This window comes from Cuculus canorus, chromosome 5, assembly GCF_017976375.1.
Source record: "Cuculus canorus isolate bCucCan1 chromosome 5, bCucCan1.pri, whole genome shotgun sequence".
In the NCBI taxonomy this organism is placed as follows: Eukaryota; Metazoa; Chordata; class Aves; order Cuculiformes; family Cuculidae; genus Cuculus; species Cuculus canorus.
This window is the reverse complement of record NC_071405.1, coordinates 58,211,302-58,229,201: the sequence shown is the minus strand read 5'-3', so window position 1 is coordinate 58,229,201 and position 17,900 is coordinate 58,211,302. Positions and strand designations below refer to the sequence as shown.

The 17,900-nt window shown below is 42.8% G+C and overlaps 1 protein-coding gene across 2 annotated transcripts in view; it reads right to left on the bottom strand.

The window, feature by feature from the left end:
- GPR176 (G protein-coupled receptor 176) overlaps positions 1 to 16,390 on the bottom strand; it is a 39,757-nt gene extending 23,367 nt beyond the window's left edge. The window contains exons 1-2 of one of the 2 annotated variants that reach the window (XM_054068177.1): positions 15,465 to 15,497; positions 11,477 to 11,547 (exon numbers count right to left, since the gene is read on the bottom strand). In XM_054068177.1, the coding sequence (XP_053924152.1) occupies positions 11,477 to 11,492 (16 nt within the window). In that variant the 5' untranslated portion in view covers positions 11,493 to 11,547; positions 15,465 to 15,497. Of the gene's footprint in view, positions 1 to 11,476; positions 11,548 to 15,464 lie in introns of both variants that reach the window. The other variant, XM_009564676.2, reaches the window with a different exon arrangement.
- Between the last annotated feature and the right edge of the window lie 1,510 nt (positions 16,391 to 17,900).

The following is a 17,900-nucleotide window of genomic DNA, read 5'->3' as shown; positions in this document are numbered from 1 at the left end:
TAATATATTGCCTGAATAAGAAGAAAGACCAACTGCTACTTAGCAAAGCAAAAATGTGTTCAAAGATGGATATTTTTTTTTAAACAGGAAAGCTCACCTTTCAGTATGATTTCCTATCCCTCCCAGAAATCCTGTCTTTAAAATATGACAAGATGACTAGATCCCATATATTGCACCGTTCTTCATAAGCGTGCTTCGATAAGTTAGTGGTTAAACCAAACACATTCAGTCCTTGTCAAAAATAAAACAGGGGTATTTGAGAAATTCTATTCCTTAAAAGAAATAATTAGACAAAAACTACTGTATTTCAAGAGTCATTGCTACATTATATTGATCATGCTGTACTTTATGCTAGCAACTGAAAATACATGGAAATGCAATAGCATTTTCGCCACCTGAGGCTCCAACATACACTGCATAGAGCCATTTACTTGCAGTATGATGTGTTTAGAATCAGTTCACACTCAGGGTATTCTTATTGCTTGGGTTTACACGTTCTTTCTGCCCTGTGGCAGCATAAGATAGCCATCTCATCCCAAGCAGGCATACCAGTTTCACAGATCATCTACTTTCACACTAAAGCACAGAATGCCTATAGAGCCAGTTTGCAACAATTTAAAAAAGGAGTGGTCTCATTCTTTCAGGCTAGTATTACTGGATAGATATGACTATACAGTATATGAGGACGGCCTTGACAGATGACTGAAGCAGTCTCAAAGTCTGCCTGTCTTGCAGTCCATAGGGAAGCCTTGCAGACTGCCTGCAGGCAGCCTAACTCACCTCATTCACCGAGGGACTGACCTGAACCAGGTTTCTCTCCATTCCTCCAAAGAAAAATCAAATAAGTTCTCTTTCCAGTATCAGATTCTTAGAAGCATAGAAGCATAGAATCACTAGGTTGGAAAAGACCTCTTAGATCATCAAGCCCAACCATTCTATCTGCCACTCAACCATGTTCCTGAGCACCTCATCTACCCATCTTTTAAATACCTTAAGGGTTAGTGACCTGACTCTGGTGTTATCTGCTATGAAAAGGAAAGCCAAAAGTTAGAACAGACTGTGATAAAAATATGTATATAGGCATGCTGACACTGTTCCTCATGCCCACAGGCAGGAGAACAAGAATAAGTCCTACAGCAACACAGAATTCAATAGCCCTTCTCTCCATAAATGTGGGAGGCAGCTTTGCTTTCTGATAGAAGAACAGTCTCACTTTGAGATAAAGTGCTTCCCTTCTCCTGAGATATTGTTGAGAAAGCCTGGAAAGACATTCACTGCTCTTAATCCATCTCCCTACCATGGGGGAAATCATAGAATCACCAGGTTGGAAAAGACCTCTTGGATCATCAACTCCAACCATTCCTATCTGCCACTAAAACATATCCCTGAGCACCTCGTCTACCTGTCTTTTAAATATCCCCAGCCATGGTGACCCAACCACCTCCCTGGGCAGCCTCTGAAAGTGCCCGATGATCCTTTCTGTGAATAATTTTTTCCTGATGTCCAGTCTGAACCTCCCCTGGTGGAGCTTGAGGCCATTCCCCCCCGTCCCACTACCCGTCACCCAGGAGAAGAGGTCAGCACCCACCTCTCCACAACCTCCCTCTTGGAACTGCGAAGTTACCTACTCTCTGAAAACAGCACAATGTATGGACAGAGAGTGTTGCCATACTTCATCAATGATGCTAAGATACTCTTATAATTGTAGCATTATTAACAGACTATTATGCAAATAGCTACCATCTTTGTTAGTTCTCTACATGACATTAAACGAAGAAACCACCAAATAGCAGCAGTGTATATAGGTTCCAGAGGCTCTATTTGCCCTTCCTAGACATTTCCAAGTATAATTTCTTTGGTTTAGACGCTATCATGTTGAAACACCTTTGACATTGTAACCTGCATTTTTGGTTGCAAACCAACCATGTCTGACCTTCACATTAGCCCCATCAACTATAAGGTATTCCAAGACAACTACTTATTCAGATCTGTCAACATTAGTCCCTAAGAGATTACTGGAGAAACAGAATTCAGAGTGGTTCAGTGGTTTTCAGCTCCTTTGGAATCTGGAGTGCAATTTTACTTTCTTAAATGCTTAAAATAATCAAAATAAGTCTTCAGAAGCTGGTACCACATCATGCGGTATCAGGCTTTGCCAAGCGCATGGGTGTTTTAGTATCTCCTTTAACTAGATCCTTTTCTTCTACTGATTGCATTTTAAAAACAGAATAAAACAAAAGGATATCTTTTCTCTCCTATTACAGAGGCCTGTCACAGTCAGGAAAAAATTAGTGTGGTGGCAACCTATTTTCTTTCTTTAGATTAAATTACAGACAGAGAATACCGAACTCAGCCAAATCTAGTATGAACACTAGAGAACTGTACTGGATGAAAATAAGGATAATAGATAAAATTTTTTATAAGTGAAGTAAAAGAACATTTGGTAAGACAGTATTGATACCTGCAGCTTTTTCTCCAAGTATTATAGTAATTCTGCTGACCTGTACACGATGTTCCTTGCAGTGTTCCCTTCCTCTATTAATGCATCAATGTTTGGGTGAAGCAGGCAAAATAAGAATTGTATCTTTTAAAACATGTGCTCCAAAAAAACACGGACATGCTAAAGAACACTCTCTGTGGCAACATCCCACTACAATTTCCTGATGATTAGTAGTCATACAGACCATGTCACTGTACATGTAGTGTCCCAGACTTAACCAACACAAGACAGACATGATGCATCTGCAAAATACAGATGGATGCTATATCCAGACATCACACAGTATTTGTGTACTCCAAACAAAACAGGATGACTGTTTCTGTCTCTGTGGTGGGAGTACATGTAGTAAAGAAAGGGCAGTCAAACAGGGCAAGTGGCATAACTGTTTTGCCCAGGAAAGACAGGAACGGTGGGAAGGCATGCTGCCCCAAGTGAGTTTTTTAAATAATACTAATACTGAAGTACGACTTAACAGAGTTCAATGACAAGGTCATGCTCTTTCTTACTGCATGGAGCAAATATGTAAGGGAAAATGGGGTTGTACATCTTTATAGCTAAAGAATTGCATGTGCTTATAGCCAAAGGGCTATACGTGCACATCCGGTTCCCTATGTTCATAGCGCTTATCCCCAATTCACTTACATTCCCATCTGGGGATCTGGCATGAGTTCGCTCCAGAGTTCAAATCTGAGGTTGCACCAAGCAAGCTCTCGGGCATCAGATCCATCCGTCTGGACGTCTAGTTTTACGTTTGTGCAGAAGTCTGAAGTTTCACAAAAGACTCTCAGGCATTGTCTTTCATAAAATAAATAATTTAATAGAGGGATACAGCTACACGGTCAACTTCAGGGAGAGAGGCCAACCTGAACAAAGACATCCTTGGGCAATGATCCCCTTACAGATCTCATGCACCCCTCGTGTGAAGGTTTGGTCCAGCAGCAATAGTTGGGTCTGGAGTCTTGTTCCTCTTTGGATTCCTACGCTGTCTTTCAGACAGGTCATTATCTTGTCTTGGTGCAGCTCATGTTGACGATCTGTATCCTTGGAGCCCCTTTATTTTTCCTGGGCTTCGTTGACTTTGGAGGCCTTGTTTTGACTGAAGAGGTCGTACGCGCTGGGAAAGTTTTTAATTGAAAATTCCCAGCTTGTGGTCTAGTGCTTCAGAGTAAGTTTTGCTACTCATCCTAAGAAAGCAAAGCAAAGAGCGTACTAAATCACACAATAACATAACTGTAAATGATTATATTTAAAATGTTACTTAACTAGGCTAAACAACTAATCCCTGTTAAAGAGGAGGATTGTGGGGTGTGCAGTACAGCTCCTGTGCAAGAAGCATTCAAATGAGGCTCGCCAGCATCTGTCGTTGGCAAGAGATCAGAGATCTCGTTGCTTGAGAGGCACCCCAGCACACAGGGAGACCATTGCCATGCAACCGCCCTGCCCAGCAGGGAGAGCTCAAAGAAGGCTCACTTAGGCTGTCATATTTATGAGACCAAAGTGGTTGACTCATAGTCAGAATTGCAGACAGGGCTCCTTATTGGTGTTCACTGTCACTCTGCTCCTTGTGAGTTTTATGGAGGAGTAATTGGCCAAGCTGCAGGCAAGCCTTTTCCTCCTCTGGAGCCTGAGCCAAACTTCTGCTAGATTGGTTACAGGAGGGGGGTGGAACATATTCGCCACACAAACAAGACTGGTGAGTTTGGGTCTGACCTGGTTCCTTTGGTAGCCATGTGCTTTACATAAGTGGGAGTTTGCTGAGACTGCTCTGAGAGAGTGTTTGCCAAGTGGCTGCTGCGGAGAACGTGAGAGGGTGGGATGTTGAGAGGTCTGCAGGGTGGTCCCTTGATCCCCTTGACCCCATGGGGGCTGGGCACAGCTGTAGTGGAGGGTACAACATGACAAAAGGCAGAAGCTAAATAACCAGAAACGTGTAGTGAACAGGGTCAGTAAAGATGGCAGAGTGCACTGGGAGCCCTCATCAGGTCACAATTCCATACACAGGCACAGATTTACTCCTCAGTTTATCTCATCTTACTTCACTGCTATGCATCTTTAAAAGGGCACAGAACAGTAGGAAGAGAGCAATCTTAATCACTGAAGCTAAAGACAAGCAAAACTAATGAAACTTTCCAAAAAACTAGCAGATGTTAAGCTCTGGGTTGCTTTATCAGGCACAGAGCTATCTGGCTTTGAGAGATTGGAGAGGAAGGACTACACAGGATCTTGCCTGTCCGATGCAAAGAGAGTAGACCTGGGATCTCCCAACAGCTCACAAGAAAGAACGGGGTCAATGGTCAGTCTGTATCAGTACTGGCAACACAGGGAAGTGCCCAAGGGGCATTCTGGAGGCTCAATTCAGGTGATCAACACCAAAGCCCAGGACCAGACTTAAGAGCTCTATATGCTAAGCGCAGGCAGAGATGTGGAGTCTCCATGTATGAATGAGATGGTGATGCTAAGAAGAAGGTTTTAGATACATTAAGAAATACGGTACCTTTTTTAGACAACACAGACCTGTAGAAGAAAGATAGGCTAGCTGTACGTCAACCAAACTGGAGTCAGGCTGAAAACTGCTGGAAAACAATTAAAGTGAAATCCAGGGAAACCCAAAGGCACAAAGGAGCACTTGATTCATACTGACACAGTCCCAAAGACATTGTGGCTAATGCTCCTATGAAAGGGTTAAGGGAAATAAACAGCCTAATACAGAATACAACAAATAGAAAAGGTGAATCAGACCACCCTCTCTGTTCTAGATACTTCTTAAATCTACAGATATTAAATTTGAACAACTACCTCATTATTTTCAACTTTTTTCAATTAGTTCAGGCAATAACAGTATAAAATGTATTTTAGTCACTTGTATGACTGATTTGTTTTTTCTACAGTATGAAAGAAATGATCCAGTTACGCCATTAGAAATACAGACAGATAGACAAAAAAGTAAGGCCTGCTGGAGTCTGAACACAGCCAAGTGACACAAGCTATGTAGAGAAAGATACCAGAGGTTTTAGGAAAAGTGAGATTACCTCCTATTTTATCAGTCTTCTGGAAGAAATTGTTGAGTCCTTGCATGGAATTGCTTTGACAGGCAAGAGAGTAAGTTAAAGCTAGTAGAAAAAAAGCAGACTGAAAACAGAGTCTCTGTCCTCCAAAAAAATTACAGGTTCTTTCCTCCCCCCCCCCAGAGAATTGGCAGAACAGAAGGAAGGACAACATTTGTCAGGAAGTAAGCCAGTATTCATGATGGTGAAGAATGCAAATTACAGTGTTGAATATCGTAACTAATAAAGCATTTTAAAAGGCAGCAGTCCACAGCAATATCCCAGCAATCCCCAAGGACAACGAAAAAAACATGAGTGGAGAATAAGATTATTAGAGCCTTCCTGCCATCACCATTTCAGCTTCAAGACTGCTTTCATTACTAGTATACCTGCCATTTGCATTGTTGGGCTAATCTAACGCCTTACCATGAGTGGGTATGCAATTTCTTACCCAGACAGCCTTCCAGTCCAGTATATTCTCCTTATTGCAATGTTTCTATGGAAGCTGGCGGACTACAAGGCACCAGTTCTTGTCCCTGCTTCCAGCTGCTAAATCTAATTTAAAAATGCTAAAAATAAAAAGGGCTTACTTGTGACAGCGCTGTTCAGAAAGCAAGAAGCTGTACATCCTACAGGGATAGCATTAAATCAGCAGTGAAGAGAGGTAATATAATGGTTGTTTCACTGGTATTTCTGCCATTTGCAAACTTCCTAGCAGTACCTAGCCCACTCTCAGAACACTTTGAGAACTTCTTCCTTGTTAAGATATTGAGACAGCTGCAAGTATAGGAAACAAACACAGAGGAGTCCCAACTCTTGGACTTCCAGTTCAGCTGTTGCCCCAGTGACCACCTATACTGGACACCCAAGAACGCAGAGAGAGTCATTTACAAATTCAGGTCACCTACTGGAAAGACTGTGGGATTTGGAGGTCAGCTCCTGGTCAGATCATAGTTCTGGACCAGCCAAGAGACCTGTCTGCATGCATGCATCTGCATGAGACAATTGGGAGACTACAGGATCCTGGGCCAGCTACTGGCTAGACAGTGTCTAAGACCAGCTACTACAGAGGGATGCAAAATGATGTGCAAATACGTACAAATGATGTGCAAATATGTACATGCTTATGTATTTTACACTAATGGGCTTTCATCCTGAGCAGCCAGAGAGAGGAAAATGAGGCTGTCATTGATGCTGTTTGTGTTTGCAAGAGTGCTGCATTTTCTTTCTGTGCCAGTCTGTGTGGCTGCTCATGCACAGATGTACATATATATGGTGTGCATGCGTGCCTCTTGAGAATGTGTTCTCATCCTTGCTATGGCTGGACCTGAGAGGACAAGATCTGCAGCAGGCTCACCTCTATCAGCCTGTGGGATTCAGCAGCAGCTAAACAGCATCTCTTCTCAGTGGGAGAAGAGTATACAGTTTCCTAGATCTTGAAAAATGTTCCAAATAAGTGGCAAACCGACTTTTTCCAACACCACACAAATAAGAAATTAAAGATTAAAAGAAGAGAATAAAAATCTCATTTAAGTGCTCATGGAGCCTGCTCAATAGCAAGCCAACAAATGAGATCAGTAACAGAACCAACACTGTTTAAAATTCTTCCTAAGTGCTTAGGTTCATTCATGCCTGAAATACTAACTTACTACTCATAATATTCAATTCAAAATCTCGATATATCTAAACTTTCACCAAGTTCAAGTCAGTGATACATACACCAGCTGTCATTTGAGCAAACATAACTAACAATGAAAAGCAAAACATGACATCCGGTCACTTAGTTAAACAGCTCTGGTTAGTAGCTGTCATTAAAGCGTTAACATGGAGACTACAGACAGTAAAATGATCAGTACTGATCAGTTTCACCCTAAACAGGGACCAGTTTAACATCCTCAACACACAGGACCTTTAAAGACATCAGCTAACCTCTCAGCAAGTCTGAGGAACACTCCAGCACACAGTACCCCTAGAGAATCAGGCTCTTGCATTACAGGTATAAATCATCACATCTTACACATTTCCAGACTGGGGACATCATTGTTTTCCCTAGGCCTCTCTTTTAAAACATGATGATGCTGAATGGTCCCTCATCCAAAGCCAGACAAGGCACCTCTGCTGAAGCATAGGAAGAAGAGAGGTCTCCATAGCAACGGGGATCGCAAAGGCTCTAAGAGCCCCTCTTCTTCACCCACTCCCCAAACTCAATTTTTCTTCCGAAGAGAATTGCTTAGTAGTTCACCTGAAAACACACGAAAAGCAAAAAGCATAATATTCCAGACAGTCTTTATCAAGGGTGCAACCTGAACTGGGCTTCCCATTGCAGGGTCCATTATTCCTGAAGCCTGGAACTATGCATAGAAAAATGCAGGGGACATTATTACCATAACATTATGACACTGTAATAAGTTGTTATTATTATGTAATTATTATTACATGAAAATATTACCATTCATATAATTACATCTGCCTGATGCTTCTTATTAGACTTGATTTTCATCCACTCTTTGCTTTGCCAAATTTTAACCATTCCAGTTAACTGGCATCAAAGTTAATCTATGCAAAGTGCCTGGCTTAGAACAGTTCATCTAAAACAATTCAGTTTTTTCAAAGAGTGACACCAGTGTAATAAAAACATCACCCTTCCCACCCCCAAACCTTTGGTGCACATTATATTTTTTCCCCCTCAGATGGTTCTACCCTTCATGGAAACAGGGATACAAATTTTTGCTGGAGCTCTTGAAGACACACCCCTCACTCTAAAAATTCTCTCAGTCTAGCCTTTCATCACATACCTGCAGTATTTCGTACAAGACTCTGCTTCATCCTTTGTAGAAGATGCCTGTGGCAAACTTCACTGATAGCTATTCCAAGATATAATACAGATATTTATTCCTTATGCTTTTCACCTTTATGCACAGGTTACCTAGACTGACAGTTACTTTATGGTTGTATCACATTAGGTGCTGCATAGCGATTCAATTTTACATAACTGTGCAGAGATGACAAGACAGGGAGATGAAGATCAGTTTCAAGGGCAGGAGGGGCTGGAGTTCAGGGGAAATCCTCAGGAGCTGGGGTAAGCCTGAAGCCCTGCCTCTGCCTGTCCTGTAAGACACTTCGAAGGCAGCAGGGGTTCACTCTTTACTTGGAAATCTAGTATGTTTCAAAGCGCGCGATTATAAATGGACACCTCTCTTCATCTACTTCACCATGTGGTTAGAATTCAGGAGGTAACCAACCTAACTAACTTTGGCTTCCAAAAATATGCCTTAACAGTTTGAACTCTAATCTACAGGTAACAGAGCTTCCTCAGCCTTTCCAGTGAAATTTGTCTGTACCAGACGGATTTGGGAAGACAAAGAAATAAGTAACAAAGAGTCTCATTCCCCAAACCCTAATTAAAGCATTGATCTACAAGGTCAGGAAAAGTCTTCTGGATTTGGGATTATTTGGGGCGTTTTCTGTGCAGTTTTTACTAACTGTAATATGCATATTCTTTCTGGGGAGTAGATGCTGGCACTGAGGACATCTCTCATTATTTACTAGTCTCATCACTAGTCTGGGGCCAGTTGTCCTAAATATCTGAAAAGAATGATTTTTTTTTTTTAAAGAAGAAACTCATGCTGTTTTATCTACATGGCTAAAATTGTGAACAAACTCAAATAACTTTAGGAGCAAATGCAGACTCTCATATGTGGAAAATATGAAAAGAATAGAAACTACAAATTGTAATAATGGGATATAATCTCACACAAGCCTAACAAGACACTAACATTCACCTACACACACACTACAATCAGGAAAAGCAATATAAGCGCCTCCATTTAACTGCAATTATAATGGTGTGTAAATTTGTATGTAAATAAGTGAACTGTGGAAAAAAAATCCATGCTAAGAGTAACAAAGCCCATTATCTTGATCTCCCTCAAAACTGTTATTTCTGGTCTTCTAGTTCCCTTCTCCTGAGAATAACAGAAGGTGCCACTGTCCATTGCGTTTCCCCATCAATTTTATCTCCCTTTCAAGCTAAGCTCACTGTGCATTCTGGCTACAAGTGCTCTTTGGAGATCATCTTCATTTCAACTCCTTCAACTGCTTCACTCAACAACTGAAAAGCAGCCGCACCCACCTCCAGTCACCTCTCCTCACCAAAGCTCCAAAGTAAAACTCCTTCCTTCTGTCAAAGGTTTGGTTGCTGTGCTAAAGTAGCAATTAATCTCTGCAGACTGAATACCTCTCATGGCAAGAGAAAAAGATCCTTTGTAGAGCAGTATTGCTCCATTCCTATATTCACGGCACATCTGATCTCAAGAATCTTCTTTGATAAAAAAGAAGATACTTAAAATGTGCTCGCTTTGAAAAGAACTCCTATGTCAACTCAAGCCTTAAGAAAACCAAACTTTGATTTGCCATTCATCCATTAAGTTGTCACCTATTTAAAAGTCATTGTCCACCTGTATCCTTTTGCAAACTAGTGATAGCCACAAGAGTGAAAGCATAACTCCATATTCTTCTGAATCAAAGATCTAATTTTTTTTCACAGTTACCATGTTCAAATACTCTATTTTCATAAACTGTTAATTTGGTTTTGAATAGCAACGAAGAATATAAAAGAGCTTTTTGCTGTCCTCTTTTTATGCTGGAGGAGGGAGTGGAGGAAATTATCCGAATTTAAAAAATACTATAAATTTCAGGTTGCAAATTTAAATTCTTAAATCCAATGAAAAAAAAAACTATAAGCTTTGGTCTACCCCTTTTACTTCACACTGAAAGATCTGAAGCCTCTACTTCTTCTGACTGCAAGTGTGCGATGAGTGACACCAACAGCATTAGTGATTCCTCCTTTGCAGTCAATCCTCAGAGCATGAAGCCTGAACAGCCTAAGATATGTCCCCAAGAATGGAAGAGTGAGTCACTGCATGAGCTCCACCTCACAACATGGTCTTCACAATGAGAGAACAAGAGAAAATCTGGAATGCACCCAGCTTATACGGGTCTCAGAAACGGAAGAAAGGAAAACAAAAAATAAAAACCACTTTCCTCAGGCAATCTAACAGAACTGCTGCACAGCATGTTTCTTAAATGGCGGAATTTTCCTTACCTCTGGGTCCTCTCATCCATAAAGCCAATGCAGATACATCTGCACAAGCAGATGAAGCCCCCAATCTATTAGTCACTGTAGGAGAAGCCAGCAGCCTCACTTTCCTGGCCCACTGATCTCAGGCAGTCCAATCAGTCTTCACCACAGCAGCAGGGAACAAAAACTCGTCTCCCCTTGAAAGGCTCCTGAACTCCGTTACTCAATTTGTCCTGTGAGAACAGCCCTATCCATACACAGCAAAGGTACAGGCAAGCTAGCACAGTGAGAGTCGTGGGCACAACCATCAGCAACCTGCATTGCTCTGGGACACGCGATTAATATGATCACAACAAATCATACAAAAGCTGAAGCCTATTCTCCAGCAAAAGGAATCAGCTTCCTCTTTGGAACGGGACATGGGAATCTACAAATTTTCCTTCTCTATCATTTGAATAGTACTTGTAGGCCCTCTTCCAAATAAAGACCTACACTGTCACCAGAAATCTCTTTTTGTCTTTTAAAGAAAAATTAAAAAACAAGCAGCACTCAAAGAGGAGCAACTGCAGAAACTGTATGAAAAAATATGCTTTTGTTATGGATTTGTATCATTGAAGGCACTCTGCTACTATGGCAATAGGTGGCAGAACAACATCATGAAGTGGACAGACCCAGAAGACTCTGAAACAAGAGCCCAGAGACAAACAGGATAAGACACCAAAAAAAAAAATCACGAGGATGAAGAATGTGGTCTCCATCTTCAAAACTTCAATAATTTGACAGGACAGTAATTCTAAACCTAAATTCTAATTTGTCCTTCCTTTCATCAGCTTCACATGAATAACACCATACCTTCAATAGCAGCCATTTGAATTTACCAGCTAAGGACCGCATCCATTTGGTGGCAGGTGGAAGGAACTGGCCTGAAACACAGGTTAGACAAAACTAGTACAGCTCCTGCAGTTCTTACACAGCCGTAAAAAAAATATCTAACTTGAGTCAGGCAGAATACATAGGGAACCACAGAGCAGGTAGATCAGTATAGGATTAGTGGAAGCAAAGCAATCAATCTCAAAGCAAATCTCCAGCATTTTTGTTCTTCCGTTGACGACTTCTATATCCTTTCAAATCAAGTTAGGATGCGCAAAGGTCAAAACTCTTGACACCCTTTACCACACAAGATTATATCAACTAAAGGGACTCGGTACTGACAGCATATGTCGCTTCTTGCGTCACACTGCTCCTGTCTGCATCATTCCAGTGACCAATAAAATCAGCCAGTTCTTTCCATTGGTACCTTTCACTTCCCCTCATATTCAAGTTAATGAAAGTTGCAGTATTACACACAGAAATTCAATGCATTAGCTTTCCTTTCACTAAGCCAATGTGGGGCAATTGAAGGGTACAAAACCCAGTCATTCTTATGAGTGAGTTGACAGAAGCAGCAGAATTATTTTGACTTCTATTCTCCTAAACTAACTTTTATTTGAAACAACAGACTTAATCAAACTGTACCTACATACCTATGGCTTAAGCAGACTATTGAGTGCAATGCACCCGACCCAGACATCTCTACTTGTCATTTCAGAGTTCCTAAGGGACACCCAGGTTCAAGCTTTGGCAAGTTTGTGACAACTACATAATCCCTTTCAAAGCCAAACAAAAATTCCAGAATCTAGTACCATTCTTATTGCTACCTAAAACAAATAATTAAATAAAGAACATTTTCAATATATTGTAAAGCAACCATAAAGAAGAACAGCTTGATTCTTTCTTGTCCTTAGCACTTTCCTTTCACAACACGGGAAAACTTAACGTAGGAATTTCTCCTACCATTACAAGTCTCCTCACAGCTCCCAAAGAAGAGTTTTAAATGGGAGAGAAAAACACACTGTACATCTCTCTCACAACTATCACTATCACATTTTTCTGCGCAGCATGAACCCAAATTAAATTCACAACCCCAGCTGTGATTCTTCCCTCTTGCAGGACCTGGACCTCTCCATGCTGTAGACCGCTGCTTGTGTCAGACTCCAGTGTCCATTATCCAGACAGAGGCACATACATTTGTTCCTTTCAAGCTGGAAAGAAATCACTTCTTCCTTTTAAAAGGGTAGTGCTATTTTATCCAATAGCAAAGTGGCTTGGGCACGCACAGACGTTGTGGGATGTGCAAGCTGAACATCCACCCAAACCAGAAAGGATTCAAACCCACACATGCTACCTCTGAGAGTAGTCCTAATTCCTCTTGAAGAGTTTCCCCTCTGCAAGGAGGAATCCTGAGACTCATTGGACCAAAGACCACTGGACCAGATGCTATTCTGCACCCCAAATGCGGGGCACACCTGATGGAGAAAGAAGCTGGATGCTGCCCATGCTCTAAGGACTGTGGCAGAGAACAACTGAAGATGAAAACTTAAGAGCATTTGCGAAAGTGTAAGTGTGAAGTAAACATCAAGTTATTCTCCCTTGCTGATGTAGAGATAGTGTGCAGCACATGCGCAAGCAAAACTACTGGCATGTATGAGGGTTGAGCATGCAGGCATCGAAGCTCTGAGACCTCCTGGAAATGGGAGCTTCAGCTTCTTTGTGGCTTTGTTTCCATTCAAGAGAGAGAGAACAGGGATGACATGGGAAAACATTTTTAAAGACTCTCAAGTTTTCATCTGTTAGGATAGCATGTGCCATAAATGGTACTGAAATAATGTTTGGGGGCAGCAGGGAGACTGAAAAAAAGGCAGTTTCAAAAAAACAGTTAAAATCTGTTTCCATCACCATAAATTCATGAGGCCCACTGCCAACATTTGTGATTGGACTACCACACTTTTACATTTAAAAAAAATGTAATATCCTCTCCTGTTTTACTCTTTGATAGGCTTGAAGGCTGAAGGCATGAGTACGCGAGAGTGAGGATACATGATCATGAAAGTAAGTCTGGACATATGATCCTAATTTAAGTTCTTAAAGCTCAAAACCCAAAAGATAAAGAAATAAAATTCTGACTTTTTTCATCCAAATTTGTTATTTTTAGGACACTATTTGGTTGCTACCATTTTGCACCAAGCACTATCCAACAAATGGGAAAAGAGAAGTCCTTCCTCCACACTACACATGCACTAAACAGAAAAAAAGCAAGAATTATGTGCGTTACCCCCACAGGACTGAGAAATAATTGAGGCCAAAATACTCAGTGATTACAGTAATAACTAGTAAGTGTACCGCTGACTGAGCCCGGAGCTGAACACTGTTCCAAGACTATGCCTACAATCTTAGAAATTATTCAAGTGATATTAAATATTACCAAGAAGAAATCAATATTAGAATTAATTACCTTGACCACAGGAATGGATTTCAGCATTACTCAAGATGAGGAGAAAAAAAAAAACAAATCCTTGACAGTAAGAGCCAATGACCATCAGCAAAGTCCTGCTGAATTCACCTAAGACAGATGGACACTTTCGTAGTCAAGCTTTGTGTGCAAAGCCTCATCATTTCCAGTATCCAGCTTTGAATGACATAGAGAGTAGCAGCATTTTACTGAAATCCAGCTTACTCATCTCCCAAACAGTACAAAATTGACTTAACAACAGGCTTATTTCGCCTTTTCTCTTTTTGGCAGGAAATTCACATGTATTTCTAACAAAACAGTGTACTATGAGCACCTAGAAAGCACATATACACACATTATGTTCATATATTATTTGTTTACTTCCACATATCTAAAATGCATGATTCCTAACTTAAGTATAACAAGCAGCCAAGACTGCACACGGTTATACATGTTTACAGCATCAAGTATTTCTGAAGAATTCACCTGGAATCTTCCGAAAATGCGTAATTACTGCAGCATGAAACAGAAATTCAGCAAAACTTGTTTAAACTCTTCGCACCATGCTCTGTTGTAAAGATCTAGCCTGATGTGTACCTGCCCATCACAGGGGGGTTGGACCTGGATGATCTTTAAGGTCCCTTCCAATCCAAACTAGTCTATGATTCTAGAATTCATTGCAGTGGAAAAAATAGGGGAAAAAAATCAACCCATTAAACATTTGCTCACTTAATTTCTGATAGAAAAGTTTACAAAATCACAGAATCACTAGGTTGGAAAAGACCTCTAGGATCATTGAGCCCAACCATTCCTATCAACCACTAAACCATGTCCCTGAGCACCTCATCATCTACCCGTCTTTTAAATACCTCCAGGGAAGGTGACTCAACCACCTCCCTGGGCAGCCTCTGCCAGTGCCCAATGCCTCTTTCTGTGAAAATCTTTTTCTGATGTCCAGCCTGAACCTCCCCTGGCGGAGCTTGAGGCCATTCCCCCTTGTCCTGTCCCCTGTCACTTAGGAGAAGAGCCCAGCTCCCTCCTCTCCACAACCTCCTTTCAGGTAGTTGTAGAGATAAATAAGGTCTCCCCTCAGCCTCCTCTTCTCAACATTAAACAACCCCAGCTCTCTCAGCCACTCCTTGTACGACTTGTTCTCCATCCCCTTCACCAGCTTCCTTGCTTGTCTCTGGACATGCTCCAAAGCCTCAACATCCTTCTTGGAGCGAGAGGCCCAGAACTGAACACAGTATTCGAGGTGCACAGTAATATTACGAAGCGATATATATGTATCATGTACCGTTTTCATTTGTGAGGAGTAGCTAACTTCTCATAGCGATAGGTTTTACACACCAGAAATCCACAAGGACACGCAACCCCACGCCTGCAGACCTCAAATGCATAAAGTGAGAGAAACGGAGGCAGCCAGCGGTGCCGGGTACCGCTCGCTCTGCATCCCCCGGCTGCCAGGATCAACAGAGCACAAGGACAAAGCCTCCGGCTGCGCTCCCTTACCCAGCAAAGAGCCTACGAAGATGACAACTTGCACGGCGGTGGTGAAGTGCCTGTAGGTCTGCTCCCGGCCCTCCGCGCCGTCGGGCTCGCTGCCGTTCCCTCCCGGCCACGCCATCCGCCCCGCCGAGGCGTTCTGCAGCTCCAGGGCGCCGGGGACAGCCTGCTCGCTGCCGTTCCTCGAGATCCAGCTTCTGTCGTACCCCATGGAGGAAGCGTCCGCCTTCCCCGAGCAGCCACGGGGCGCCGAGCCCTCGCCTCTACGGGCTGAGCGGAGCCCGCGGGCGCTCGGGCGCTCCCGAGGACGGAGCCCCGTCCCTGGCGCACGAAGGCATCTTCGCCGCGTCCCGGGAAGCGGGGCTGCCTCGTCGCGATTCTACCTCGTAAACCATAACAGCGGTAAAGAAAAGCAAAAAATAAAGCAGGCTCCTCCTCGCGATCGGCTGTCCCATATTTCTCGCTCCTGGGTACCGCGGCGCTTCCTCAACGCGTTTCACCACAACAAACGCGACTGACGGAACCGCAGCTCCCACCGCGGGCGCGTCCTCCCCGCTCCCGCCGGGACGCGCTCCCGGGCACGCGCACCTATCCGTCAACCGCTTTGGAAAAGTTGATGGGCCGCAAGCTCTGCTCGTCCCCCCATTCCAACTCCGCTCTCAGCCTCGAAGGCAGCTTTCCCCGCAGCCCCGCGACGGGAAAGCCGCCCCTCGCCCGCCGCGCATCCCCCCGCCGCGCCGGGAAAACCCTCACACAGCGCCCAGAAGGGGTCAGCGACCGCTCAACAGCTCGCCCGACGCTCCAGACGCGTCTCGGGGGAGATTAAATTCGGGTTTACATCCCGAGATGCGAGGGGGGCGTACGCGCGACGGAGCCTCCCCGTTCAGCCTCCGAGCGATCCCCCTCCGCCCGGCGACATCGCGGCTCCACGCGGGGCGGGGAGGGGCGGGATGGGGCGTCATGGGGCGTCGAGACTCCGCCCCCGCCGTGGGGCGTCTCCATCACGTGGCGCGGGGCGCGACCTGGGGGGGGCGGAGCGACCTCGGGGAGGGTTTGGAGGGGAGGAGTAAGTGATGGAGTTAAGGGAACGAATTAGCTTAAGCGATAGTAAGACTAAAACGAAGAATAAGAATAAGAATAAGAATAAGAATAAGAATAAGAATAAGAATAAGAATAAGAATAAGAATAAGAATAAGAATATCAGGTGGGTGAAGTGCTTAGGGACATGGTTTAAGGGAGTGTTAGGAATGGTTGGACTCAATGATCCAGTGGGTCCTTTCCAACCTGGTGATTCTATGATTCTGTGAATAAGGATAAGAATAAGAATAAGATACAAAGAAGAAGGAGAAGTGAATCTTGGCCAGCTTGCAGTTAGAAAGAATGCGATTGTGAGAGGAGTTTAGCTTGTTTACTGACTGAAACAGGCAACCGAAGGAAGAAATTATTTGTTATAAGTTGCTAACCTATTGTATATTTGAATATTATGTGTATTTTTGTGCTAAAATGTAGGATTAGCTTGAATAATAACTTTTAGCCAGCCTGTGCCTGGATACTTTACGCTGACACAAGGAATTTTAACAAGGCTGCAATTAGAATGAATGGGAAAGAATATGACTGTATCTAATTAAGCCAGATAGCAAGGACTACTGCAATGATAAGAGAAAGAAGAACCAGCTAGGACCAGATGCAGCCTTGAAGAGGTGCCCAAAGAGTCTAAGGGCATGCACAAGGAGGACAGTTGAGAAGTTCAACGGTGATGAAGATCTACGGCCTTCCTCCTGAAACTCCTGAAGAAGACACCCAGAGGGCAGAGCGTGTGCACCAAGGGGAGGAAACTTCTATAAATAAATTCCAGGAACTTATAATAGACACACTTGTTCCAAGAAAAGTGATGAATATGTTATGCTTTGACTTTATGTAGCCTCTGTGAATTGTACTAGAAGTGGCATGCAGATTAGATGGAGCTATCCCATGCATGCCCAACATTGCATTAAAGAATACCCTACTTAGTAATCAAATTGGCATTGATTATTGAGTGTGGCTTTTCATGGATTCACAGCAAATCAGGTATTGCATATCTTAAAGAAACTTATCCCTAACTGATGCTCCAAGCCAAGGAAAAGGCAGAACCAAAGAACAAACCTGAGCTCACCAAGAGGACACAACGATGAAGGAGAAAAGATAAAGACCATCAGAGGCTTCTGAAGAAACAAAGAAACTGTGATGTACATACGAGAGATGGTGATAAGCTATGATAGTGAGTTCTTGGAATATAATGAATACATAACAGGTTTCTTTGAATCTATATGGATATGTATGTTTAACCAACATTTCCTGGAATTTAACCAGTGTTTCCTGGAATCTGTGTGAATATGTATATTTAAGCAGTATTTCCTGGACTCGGTATGAATATGAAACCAGTTTTTCCCAGAACTTATAACA